We start from the raw sequence: 13074 nt of genomic DNA, 5'->3' as shown, positions 1-13074 counted from the left end.
ATAGCGATCCCTGCCTCAGCCTCCCGAGTGCTGGGATTACAGGTGTGCGCCTCCACGCCCAGCTGGTTTTGCTTTTTAATTGACATTTTATTTGCTCGTTTATTTTAAAATACTATTGTGAAGTAACACTTGCACACACTCTATATTTATACATGTACATCAAATACATAGAAAAGTGTGCATCTACTCGTTTACTTTAATATATATATAACAAATACATACTTATTATATTTTAAAATCAGAAAATGTAGATGAGTTAAGCAAAATAAAAAATAAAACCTACTCAGAATAGGTTTGCTCAAATGCAATACATGGGTAATGTGTTTGTAATGTGTTTGAAACAGATCTGCTGTGCAGGGATGGAGAGAGGATCTATCCTTGGGTCTGATAAAGCTGGGCCGAAGGATTATTTTTTTATGGGCTAATAGAATGGGTTTAAGGATTTAAGAAGGCGTAGTAAGCCATAATGGTACTCTCAGAGGCGATAAATATGTAGGATCTCTTCAATATTAGAGAAAAGATAGGCAATGTCATTTGTAGAGTGGGAGTGGGGGGCTGCCCAAATAGCAGAATGTCTGTGGGGTACATCAGACAGCCTCGATTTGAGGCCAGGCTTATCTTTGTTATGTTGGTGCCAAAGGACAAATTCTGTGACTCCTCAGAGCCTCAGTCTCTTCATTTGTAAAATGGGATAATGATCATTTCTATCTTCCAAGAGTCAATGAGGGTTAACAGATAATAATGGGAAAGCACTTTATAAACCATAGGGAACAAAAGATATATATATATATGTGTGTAATTTTGTTTTGTTTTGATACCAGGGATTGAACTCAGGACCTTGCACTTACAAGGCAAGCACGGTGCCACTAAGCTAAATCCTGAGCGCAGGCATATGCTTAAAAAAATTATTTTAATAATTTCAAATACACTGTTGGCTTTTCCAAGCTGTTCTACATTCAGCTAGTGGAAAAATAATTCCCAGCATGTTTTTTTTTTTCCTTCTACATTTGTATTTAGTTAAGCATCCTCTATCCTGTATTTAAAAATTTTAGATTTTTCCCTGAGCCCAAATAATGTGTAATTTTTATATTAAGCAATTTTTCTAAATGATTTAGGTCATGTAAAAAGTTATTTCAAATCTTCTAGAGCAATAACAATGTCACTTAATTTAATATCATCACCAAATGTGATATATGTGTCCTTCAATCCTTTCACAGGTTGTGCTCTATCAGCTTCTCTCCCTCCCTACTCTTTCAAAATAATGATTCAGGCTTCTTCTTCAAAGAAGTCTTTCTCAAAAAAGCAAAGCAAGATGTGACATCACATATTAATCTCACAGCACTATACACAAGTCCCACAGTCCTAGAAAGTACCCAAGACCAGGGCTTCTTATTTTCTACCAAGTCAGCTGGTGTGATGTCCCCACTGTGGTATGGGTCTGGCATGTCTCCCCAAATTCTCATGCACTCAGAGGTGGGGCTTTTGGGGGGTGGTTGGACCATGGGGATGCTGTATTCATCAGTGAGTTCATCTGCTGGCGACTTTCTCGGCTGAGTGTGCAGTTTTGGGAGGTGGGGCCTGAATGGCGCAGGTGGGTCCCTGGGACCTGGGCTCCTCCCTTGCTCTCTGCCTCCTGGGGGCCATGATGTGAGCAGTTTGCCTCCATGGTAGGTCTTTCCACCATGTGATTTCTGCATCGGAATGAACCAGCCAATGGACTGGAACTTCTGAAACTGTGAGTAAAGATGCTGTAAACCTCTCCTCCTGTAAGTTATGGGTGTTGGGTATTGTGCTCCAGTGGTGAGGAATGCGACTGCCTGTCTCAAGTCTATTATTTGAAGCTTGGGCATTTTGGACAAGTCCTTTGAACTTTATCTGAACAATTTAAAATGATAATGATATCTACACTTTAAAGGTTTTGAAAATCAAATATGATCATGTATGCAAATTTCTGGGCATATAGTAGGCCCTCAATAAATGTCCATTCTTCGTGCCAGTGCGGACCTGGCCTCTTCACTTGATAATAATAATTCCTTGCCTTTCAAAATAGTTGTATACACAGCACTTTACAATTTACAAAACGCTTTTCTCTTCATTATCTCATTTGAGTCTCATCGCCACAGGGATACAGGCAATATTATCTATCACTACAGATAAGGAAACCTGAAGCTCAGAGATTAGAATCCTACTCAGTTTTGTAGGAATAGCCTTTGGGGCTAATTCTTTCCACCCAGGTCTTCCTCCTCTGTAAGTTGGGAAGCCAGAACTATTCTCTCTCACTCTGGGGAGGAGTTTATGATTATACACTCCTTAATGTGCTCCAACATACTGTGGGTCACGGGGCAAACAGAGGTAAACTATAATCAGACCAGACCATCTCATCTTGACCAGCTGGAAGTGTGGGGTCCCTCAAATAATCAGTGGAACATGGCCCTGGTGTGTGGTGCATGCTTGTAATACAGATGAGAGCCCAGCTTGGGCAATTTAGTAAGACCCCCAGCTCAAAACAAAAAGTGAAAAAAGGACTGGAGAGGCAGCTCAGTGCTGAGGCCATCGGTTTGATCTCTACTACTGGGGTGGGACATAGAAGAAAGGTAAATACCAGGGACTACACAGCTGCCAGCTGATTGCGGGGGCGGAATGAACATTTTATGAAAACTATCACGCATGAAGTTAAATCACTTTGAGTCAAGAACCTAGCACTTCTGCGTCAGTGGCTTCAGAATTTGGAGAAGCAGACGGGGCACAGAGGACAGAACCTGGGCTTCACAAGTTAGACCCACTCGGCTTAAGTCTCAGTTGTGTAACTTATTGGCTGTAGGGTACTTGGCCTTAATCTTTCCCTGATAAATGGGGACAATAAGAATTTCATAGGGCACTGTGACAAACAGCAAACCAGGTACTCGAGGACAATGGACTTTGGGGGCTGAGAATTCCCTGCCGTTGAGACCTTGAACAGTTTCCTCATCTGTAAGCAGGATAGTAATATCGGCTCCTATCTGTCAGGGGTCCACCTCAGTGGAGGAGCACTTGCATATGTGTGTGGAAGTCACTGTGTTCCATTCTGAGAACCTGGTGGTAGGGACTCCCCCAGAGTTTTACTGAAGACTAAATGAAGATTTGGCTAAAAATGAACTAAAGACCCAGCTCCTGGGGAGATGTAAGAAGAGGTCAGCCATAGGGTGGTGAAACAGTTTAGTATGGCTGTATTGGAGCTTGATCCCCATCTCTGCCCCATTTTAGCTGCAAGAGCTTGTGCTAGTGATTTCACCTTATAAAATGGGAATCTCCCTCTCCCTCTCCCTCTCCGTTCCCCGCCCTGTCCCTCTCCCATCCCAGTCTCTGTCTCTGTCTTTCCTCCCTCTCTTTCTTTCAGCGCTGGGGATCAAACTTAGGGCCTTAAGTATGCTAGGCAGGTGAAAAATGGGGATAACATTAATCCATGCCTGTGGGTTTGGAAAGCAGGTTGAATAATAGATGTAAAGTGTTTAGAATGGTACTTGGCACTTGGTAAGTGCTCTATAAATGTTAATTATTACCTACGTTGATTATTCTTATTTCCTTTTCCTTTCCTGGTGTCTGTGAGATTTTTCTGTTCCTGTCTAGGCGGAGAGCCTGGATTGCAGGCTGGAGAGAGTGACTTGGGAGCCCAGGCTGGCCTGAGGTCGCTGTGGGCCCAGCACCCTGGGCTGCCTCTTTCAGGTTCCTCCTCCTTCACAGCTTCCGGCCTTTGGCCTTGCCTCTTCAGAGCGGGGCCCAGGGGCCTGGGGGCCCCATTTTAGAGCTGGCTTTGCGGTCAGGCAGCTGTAATCTGTCCCTCGAGCCACACCAGAGTCTCATTAAAACGTGCCCCATAAATGTTAAAAAATTTACACATAAAAAATTCCATGCATGAAACTGAAACCGTACGTTTTACAGCCTTAGTTTGAAATCTTGCATAATATATAAAACCTTGGCCCTGCACCGGGGGCCCGTAAATCAGATTTTATAAAACAAAAAGCTTTTACCTTTCAAAGGAGTTTGGGAAACTTGCAAATTTTACAAACTTTACCAACTGCCAGTCAGAGGCTGCTGGGTTCCAAGGAGGGGACTGGGGGGGTCAGGTAAGAAATAAGCCTGCTGAGCAGTATAGGGGGAGCGGGAATTTGGTCTGCCCTCTCCCCAGGGAGCTTAGCTGGGGTTTCAGCTTAGCTGCTATGACTGTGGAAAGCTGCCTCTATGGCATGGTGATAGGAAGAGAGGGTCGGAGTATGGTTCCAGGAGGAGAGACGGCATTGGTGGCACTGTCTTATCTGTGAGGGCTCTGTTGCCACCAGGGAGAAGAGCTGTGGACCACAGCAGAAGGAGCACAGAGTCAGGAGACCTGGGTCCTTCCTATCCTGAGAAGTCACTTCTCTGGACTGTGAAAGGGGGTGGGCTTGCTTCTCCCTAGGGCCTTGGGACTCCCTTTCCCCTGTGCTAGGGTTGCTGTGGAGCAGGGGACAAGGCTCACAGTGGAGGGGAGCCCCTCAGAAATCTGCAGCGGGCCTCTCTGATCTTGATCTTTGGGGCAGCTACGGGAGTTTCCAAGGGGGTTTGTCTGGAAAAGCAGCTCAAGAGGAGACTGCAGGGTCACGGGAGAGTGTGACAAGCTATGTGCACAGAGAAGAGGAGGGAGACTATTTGTTATGGACAGGATGGTGTCCAAATGCTGAAGAAAGCTGGGCAGGGCTGGAGTGGGGCTTGAATGTACAGCAGGGAGTAGAGGAGGGTGAGAAGGAGGAGGCGGAGAAGGAGGAAGCGACTTCTTTGGGGCCAAGTTTTTGGAGACCCAAATGGCTTCCTGACAATCCCATCTATGAAAGTCAATATTCAAGGGCAAAGGAAAGCCACCCTGACACACACATATATAAAAAATAAATCTCTCAATTATCTCAGCTCATTTGCTTGGGGTCCCTCATTTTATATCCCTGCTCAGCTTCGCAGTATATCTGTCCGGATAAAGAGTTACAGTCCGTTGGGCTACGTGTGCAGGGTTGTAAAAAATACAGATGCCAAATTAACTGGCTGTGGCACTCGGCAGCTGATTGAGCTGGTAATAACGCGATCTGACCTTTTTCTAATTTCTAATTATGTGCATCTCGGCTGTGCTGGCGACATGATTCTTGTTCTAATGATGGTCCCTATGCTTGGCCTCTTCATCTCTCTGCCCTACACAGGACCAGAGTGGGGGCAGCATAGGGCACTGCTCCACTCTCCCAAAGAAGTTTCAGGGTCTCGATCACACAGTCCCTGGTGGCTGGGAAATAAGTCTGCAACACCTTGCCTGGTGCAGTGATATTGCATTTGAGATTAATCTTCCCAATGCCAGGCACCTTTAAAGGCTAATTCCACAAGCCATCTTATTCAGTTTTTATTACAATCACATAAGATATGTGTATTAACTCTACAGATGAGGAAACCGAGCTTCAAAGGAGCTCAGCCTTCAAAGTCACACAGAGAGTACATGGTAATGCGAGGCTCAGATCTTTTGTCTCTAAGTGCTCTTTAAAATCTCTCCATTTTTGTAATCAATCATTCAATCAACCAATCAATAATTAACCAGACACCAACTATGATTAACATAACAGCAGATGGACTAAGGATTGATCCACTAGCTGGGCCACTCCCAGTCTGGTCACTGAAATAGGGGACCAGGGACCATAGAGGCCTGAGGCCTCTAGGGCAGTTCCTACAACATCCGTAACCCCAGCTCAGGTGTGGCACAAAACAGTCCACTCAACCCAGTTTCCTTGGATTGGATTAAGAAATCTGATTCTTTGAATGAACAGAACCCTGAGAGATCTGGGCAGGGATTTAAGGGTAGAGCATGGAGTGGGAAACTTTTTGGTTTTTCCGGCTGCAGTATAACAGGAGGCCATTTTCAGTGGGTCTTCCATAGCTCACTGGGAAGGTGGAGGTAGACAAGGGATGTGAGGTTTGCTTTCCCAGGACTCCAACACATTACTCAGTCTTATTTTAGGCCTCAATTTCTCTTTATGTTAAGTGAGAAGAGTGAGCCCTACCCCTACTCTCCAGGTCCATTTTCATTTCTAAGGAAATGGCTCATTTCCTGGCTCCATGGCTGCCTGGGTCTGAGTTCTAAGGATCTACCTGCCTTCTAACTGCACTTCGATTAGCCAAAGGCCAGGGCAGAGCCAGGCTAGCCTGCACTTAGCAGTTGACCTGGAGAACTTGGAGAACTTGCACAGGGAAGCTTCCCAGGCATCCCAGAGACAGGAATCCAGCCTCATGGGAAGTTGGACTGCTTAATTCCTGCCAGGAAAAAGCAAAGGTCAGAGATGAGCAGAGGCAGATTTGTGGCTCTCAATGCCTCCACCAATGCTTCTAACATTGGGCAGGTGCTCATTCTCTGGCAGAGACTTAGTCCTGCTCTCTAAATGATGGCCCCATCACAGCACTCCATGGACTTCCGGGCCAGGGTGGATTCTCTTCGTAGTGCTTCTGTACCTCATAAAGTACCACATTCAACTCTTGAGAGAAGTAGTAGTGTGGATAATTCACAGCATGGAATAATACTAAGGTATTTACATCTGTTCTGCTGATGCACTTTGTGTGTGCGCATGTGTGTGTGCGCGCATAATTTTTCTTCTTTCCTTTTTAGTGTCACATTTGCTTTTCTAACTCTGTTTTCCTTTTGAAAACCAGCTTAACTTTGGAAGCGAGAGGTCAGCACTATCATCAATCAGTGTGTTAGGGAAGAGTTTTGCAGTTGCCAAATTCACCGTGCATAATCTGTGCAATCCATGCACAGAAAAATAAGGAACTGATGTTAATAATTTCAGGAGGATTACGTGGCATGATAGACATACACAGCTGTGTCTCTAATGCTCTACTGCAGCAGAATTCCCAGAATTTCAGATGTCATCCAATCCAGGAGTCACCAAGTTTAGCTGACGATTGGAAACTTGTAATCTACTGAGTCACAATTTCCTGGTGCAGCACGGGAGGGTGCATTTTATATGCTGTAGTGATCACTTGCATGCCAAACTGTTTGGGAGCCTGATCTGCTACATTCCCTAAGTGAATAAGATCTTTCCTGGTGTTCTCTGTGTGACTGTGTCCCCAGTTGATATGCTTAAACATGCTGGTGACCCTCAACCTCCATATGGTGGTGTGTGAGCCATCAGCTCTACTCTGGGAAGGTCCAGACGGGTTTGTTAATGTGCCGGAAGTCCAGGCCTCAGAACAGCTTAGACAGCCTGGCTGCTACTGCCTTCTTTCTACTTGCCTGTATTTCAGAGTGGTGGGTAGTCAGATGCTGGTGCCACGATGGGCAAGGTCAAGAGGAACTTGGGCAGCAAAGCCTGTGTCTGGAACTCTTGGTTTACAAATTTATAAGGCACTAGAATGTGCCTTTGGAGCCTTGCCCGTGGTGGGCACTCAATTCTTTTTGTTGGATGAATCAATGAAAAGAACATTTCTAGGGCATTTCAGGGGAACCAGAAGGTAGGAAGACTCTAGCCAGGGTGTGGGGTGGAGGGTCTTTACCAGATTGTCCAGTTCTGGGTCATCGCTGAAGAAGGGTTTGTGCTCCTGTTCCTGTTGGTGGACAAAGTTCTCGATGTCCACATCAAAGCCGGCGGAGGTGATGCACTCAGAGCCCTGGGTGGCCTGTTCACATTTCTCAAACAGCAGCGTCAGGAGTGGGAAAAGAGGGTGCCTGCGGGGACATCAAGAAATCACACACACGCACACACAAAGGATGTGCTGCTGGCCGGGCTCACTTTCCCAGATCCCCATCACTTCTCCCAAATTCCCACTCCTTGAGGGTGCCCCTTAGTGCCAAGGGCAGCCTAGATGGCAGCACTTTCGGATCTGGCACAGAGTCCAATGTCCCAGTGCCCAGGGCCTCCAAGGGCTCCTATCTTTTATTTTCCATCAAATAAGCTGCACAGATATTTGGAGAGGGATGATGGGTTATGACCCTTCATAGAAGAAGGCATCCACTACTGGCTCAGAGTCAGCCCAGGAAAGAAATGTGGGACCTGTGCAGAGAAGTCCTACATGTGAACATTAGTCATAGGTGATATCCAAGCTAAGACCCATAGAGCCATTTGCTTAAGCATGCCTGTTCACCTATACACATCATACAACCATACACACACACACAAACACACATTCATACTTTGCAGAACCAGCTGAAGGCAGCAGATGTGTATAAACAAACACTTGTGTATTTTCAAGTGTATGCATAGGGTATGTGTATGACCCTAAATACTGGTCTACACAGACTTGTACAGTGTCTGTTGGGAGACTCAGTTAGCTCAGGCACCCCAAATACATGTGCAACATCTCCCTACATTTTTCTTCTGTTACACCCTTAGCAGAGTTATGATAAAATAGATGGTTATTTGTATTTCTGTTTTCCTCCAAGACTGTCCCCACGTTAATGCTTGCTGTATTCCTAGATCTTGCCACCTATGCTCACAGCAGGCATTTACTAAATATTTGGTAAACGACTGAGTGAATCAGTGACTGAGGAGTATGTGTATCTATGATGTGTGTACATGAGCTAAGGTGCTTACCTAATGGCTCTGTGGGTCTTAGTTCAGAGATGGCCAATTCCTGGAAGCTTCCCTGACTGCCCGCCCCCAATTTATGTCAATAATACCCGAATTGTTTATCTTATCATCTGCCTTCCTCACTTGGAATCTGAGCAGGAATAAAGCCTACTTTACCCACCACTGAATATCTAGCAGAGGTAAGTGGATCTCCATAAATATTTGTTGAATACATGTGTTACACATATGCATACTTATTTTGCTTGCACAAGTGTCTATCATATTTATTTCTGCAGCACGTATGCATGTGTTTGGCTGGGTTGTTGATCCTGGATCTTGGAAAGGCCCATTCCTTTCCCCTGAGATCCACACATCCTTCTCTGGTCTGTCTCCTCGGATTCCTAGACCATAAAACTGAGCTCCTGCTGGGGATTCAGCTCAGTGGCACCATGCCTGCCTGGCAAGTGCAAGGGCCTGAGTTTGATTCCCGGTACCAAAACAATAATAATAATAATAATTGATAAATAAACGAAAAACCCCAAAATGGAGCTCCTTTCTTTTTGATAAAATGCTCCTTGCTGGGAGGGGAGGAGGACTGTGTGCCGGACCTGGCCCCCAGGACCTCTGCCAGAGGGAATGCTCTCACCAGCGCTGCCCAGCAGAACTTCCTGCAGTGATGGAAACGTGCTGCTGTCTGTACTGTCCAACACAGTAACCATGTGTCGCCTGAGGCCAATGAACACTTGAAATATGACTACTGGAGTTAAGACGCTGGATTTTAATTTATTGAATTTTAATTAATTTAAATTTAAATAGCCACATGTGGCTGGTGGCTACTGTATTGGAGAACACAGGAAGCGCTGAAAAGGAAAATAGAATATACTTTTCCCTTCCAGCCCTGGAGACACTGAGAGAAGAACTGAATATCCAGACTACTTAGAACTTACAGTGATTGTAGATGGGAAGGGTAACCCTAGGTGCCTGTCCCATTCTGGAACTCTAACAATTCTGGGCACAAAGTCAAGCAGTGCTTAGTCCCATCCACAGTCACACCCACACTCTAAGCATCTTTCTACTCAGGCTCAGGGTGGTGGGGGCTGAAGAGAGATAAAGTCCTGATCATATGAGCTGTTGGGCTTGGCAGAGTCAGCCCTGGACATTACCTCCCCGACCCTCGTTTTGGGAGCTGATGCAAAAACCCCTGCACCCTAAGTCTGCAGGAAAGAGTGTCAGTATTTAAGGGTAGTTCATCCACAGCACCAAATTAGCAAAAGATCTGTTGAGCCCCAGTAGAAAATTGGCAGGAAAACAATGGGTGAATTTAGCCATCTGGCTGAAGACAAAGAGAACACCAGGTGAAGGGGTTAAACTCCAGTATAAGTCTTCATTTGCAGCCACTAATACTGCAGCATATTATGGTCTAATCTAGCCTGATCCCAGTTTAATGCAAGATTCTCCTGGCCCTGAGTGGAATACCAAAGAAAGCCTCAGTGGCTGTAATTTAAGCAGAGCCCGGCAGTGGTTTAGCTGAGGGCCATGAAAGGCAAATTCCAGACGGTGTTATGAATTATTGCGCCTTATGAACCTTCCTACTCTCAACAGATGCCTGCTGCCATTTAAACAGCCACTAGATCAATTAGGAATGAAAGGCACAAATCGACTCTGTACAAGGGCACTAAATTACGAGGAACTAATAATCCGCAGCATTGTGCCAGGTGGTGGGGGTGCAGCACCAACCCCAACCCGTAGCAGCCGTGCGGTCACTGCACATTCCTTTCTTGATGGCTGGAGGGAGGGTGGGCAGCTGCTGAGTGGAAAGGTGACAGGATATGTGTGTGTGTGTGTGTGCACGCGTGCATGCACATGCACCGAGGTTGAATGCAGGCTTGTGTGTGTGTGTGTGTGTGTGTGCATGCGTGCATGCACATGCACCGAGGTTGAATGCAGGCTGGCAAGGGAGCAAGGCTATGAGTGCATGCACACATGGTATATTTATACAGTATGGATGCACATAAGGTTGCATGTATGCAACTGTGGGACAGATTTGTATGCTGTGAACATGGTGAATGTGTGCACTGTGTTATCTGTATGGAGTGTGTATGTGGGACTGCGTGCTCTGTGTACACAGCATGAGCGGCATGTGGGCTGGGCATGTGGGGTCTGTGTAATTGAACTCCAAGCTATCAGCCCTGGGGGTAAGAGGAGAAGGGTGTCTTCTCACTTCTGTCTTTGCCCTATGGGGAGGAGTAGTTTTTCTGAGAGTGGGAATGGAGGGACTCTGTGAGGAGCTGACATTTACATTTAGCCTTGACTGATGAGAGGGTAGCCATGCAAAGAACAGAGGGAAAGGCCTTTGAGGCAAGAGGGAAAGTGAAGCCCCCTCTTGTGAGCATGGCACTTCCGGAACCAAATCCAAATCCAAACTCTTGTGAGCATGGCACTTCCGGAACCAAATACAACTCAGGTGGGCAGGAGGGGACAGAGTGGAAAAGGCAAGGCAACAGGAGTCAGACTGCGAGGTGCCTTGCAGGCCTCAGACAGCTGGGCTCGCAGGGGTGGGGGTACCGTACACATTGGGAACGATGTGCATCTTCCATGCAGAGATGCCGCATGGGTTCACTTCATAAACCTCCTTCTCTTCCTGTCAGATGTCCTCAGAACAGGTACATGTGAGATAGGTGAGATGCATATCCAGCGATGTGTGTGTATTTGGTGGTGCTGGGGATAGAAGCTACACCTTCACATTTGATAGCCAAGGGCTCTACCATTAAGCTGTGCCCCTGGGCCCTCTGGGGTGTTTTCATGTCTTCTGCTATCTCTTAGAAGGCAGGAACTTGCCACTGTCCTCCAGGTCCACAGAGCACAGGATGGACTATATGAAGGCTAGCCGGGCCACCTCCCTCCAGCCCTTCCCACCTGGGCATTGGGCACTTGGGGCAGGAGGGTAGTGAGCAGTGGTGGCTATCACACCCCAGTCTCTCTTCTCATCCCCTACTCTCCCCAGGCTCCTGTGTCAGCTTCCTCCAACAGATCCCAGAATCCCTGTGTGCCTCCTTGATCTCAGAGGGTGTCTGAGCTTACCCATGGCTTCTCATAGGAACCACACCAGGACCAGTGGGGCTGCCAGGGCTCCCATACTGTCCTCTTGGATTGGCTGGGGAGGAGCATGACTGCTCCCTGCTTACCCACCATCTCACATACAGGGACTGCTGAGACCTAGCTCCACCTAGCAGAGAGGCTGCTTCCCAGCCACCCTGGCTGCACTCCTACTCTACCAGTTTTTTTTTGGGGGGGGTAATGGGGATCAAACTTGGGTCTTCGCGCTTTCGAGGCAGGCAGCAGAACCACTGAGCTAAATCCCCTGTCCTGCACTCCCACTCTAATTATGGTAGAGTCATCTGCTACTTCCTCAGGTACCCAGTCTGTCCTTGCCTAGGGGCAGACCTTTATTTTCTAAGCTATCATCCAACATCTCCCTATAAAACAGAAAGAGTGGCAGTCCTTTCCAGCTGGCCAGAGACTATCCTGAACAGGGCAGGGTCCATGGAAGCTGGCTTCTGAATTACCTGGGCCAGGTAGGGCTCTGTGTGAAGTGGGGATAGATTAGGGAGAAGGATTTTTGCCTTAGACATGGGCACCTGGCCTTCCAGAGCAGCAGTTTACCTATTTATTTATTTAGTACTAGGAGTTGAGGCCAGGGCTTTATGTGTGTGAGGAAAGCATTCTACTAATACTTGTTCAGCCCCAGAATATGTTTTTTATTTTTTTCTGGGGAATCAAACCCAGGGACATTCTACCGTTGAGCTGTATCCCATGATGTTTTTAATTCATTTTGAGACAGAGTCTTGCTAAGTTGCCTAGACAGGACTCAAACTTGAGATTCTCCTGCCTTAGCCTCCCTCAGTCCTGGGATTACAGGAATGTGCCACCATGCCAGGCTAAGCATGGGCTTTAAGGAGGTCCTTTCTCACTGTCCAGGTCTCTTCCACTATGAAGACCAAATGCAGGAATGTGGAGATACAGTCCTGGTGCCCAGAAGATGATGAACAAGATGTGAGAGATGGCCATTAGACTTGATTTCCAAAGAGCTGAGGACATTTGACCTCCACATGAGCAGTTCACTTCTCCCTCCCAGGTCCCTTCCCTGCAGGCTGCCTCTCCTGTGACTGCCCCCTCCACCCCAATCTCTCTTAAGCCATTCAAAATTTGGAGGAAATAAATTTCACTGCACTAATTCAGTGAGAGTTTGAGCCTTGTCAGTGCAGAACAAATAAAAGGAGTGAACTGGCATGACATTTTACTGCAGAAGAGAGGTCGTTTCCAGCCACTAATAAAAAGGATTTGACACAGACTAATAAAGAGAAATGAATTTCTCTAATGGCCTAATTTAGCACATTCAGCACTGTGCCTCCGCCCAGTGCTGGGAGCACGGACAGAGGCAGGAGGGAGGGAGAGACCAGGCTTAGCTCAGGGAGAGGGGAAGAAGAGATGATCTCAAATAACACTTTATTATTTCCCTTTTCTTTCTGAG

The 13074-nt window shown here is 46.6% G+C and overlaps 1 protein-coding gene across 3 annotated transcripts in view; it reads right to left on the bottom strand.

Moving 5' to 3' along the window:
- Pknox2 (PBX/knotted 1 homeobox 2) overlaps window positions 1-13074 on the bottom strand; it is a 196603-nt gene that overhangs the window by 40560 nt on the left and 142969 nt on the right. For all 3 annotated transcript variants that reach the window (XM_010628693.3, XM_010628692.3, XM_010628691.3), the window contains one exon: window positions 7531-7702. In XM_010628693.3, the coding sequence (XP_010626995.1) occupies window positions 7531-7702 (172 nt within the window). The remainder of the gene's footprint in view (window positions 1-7530; window positions 7703-13074) is intronic.

Source organism: Fukomys damarensis, unplaced genomic scaffold (genome assembly GCF_012274545.1).
Source record: "Fukomys damarensis isolate Sample0158 unplaced genomic scaffold, DMR_v1.0_HiC HiC_scaffold_16, whole genome shotgun sequence".
In the NCBI taxonomy this organism is placed as follows: Eukaryota; Metazoa; Chordata; class Mammalia; order Rodentia; family Bathyergidae; genus Fukomys; species Fukomys damarensis.
The sequence above is the reverse complement of the archived record's forward strand: the minus strand, read 5'-3'. Positions and strand labels throughout refer to the sequence as shown.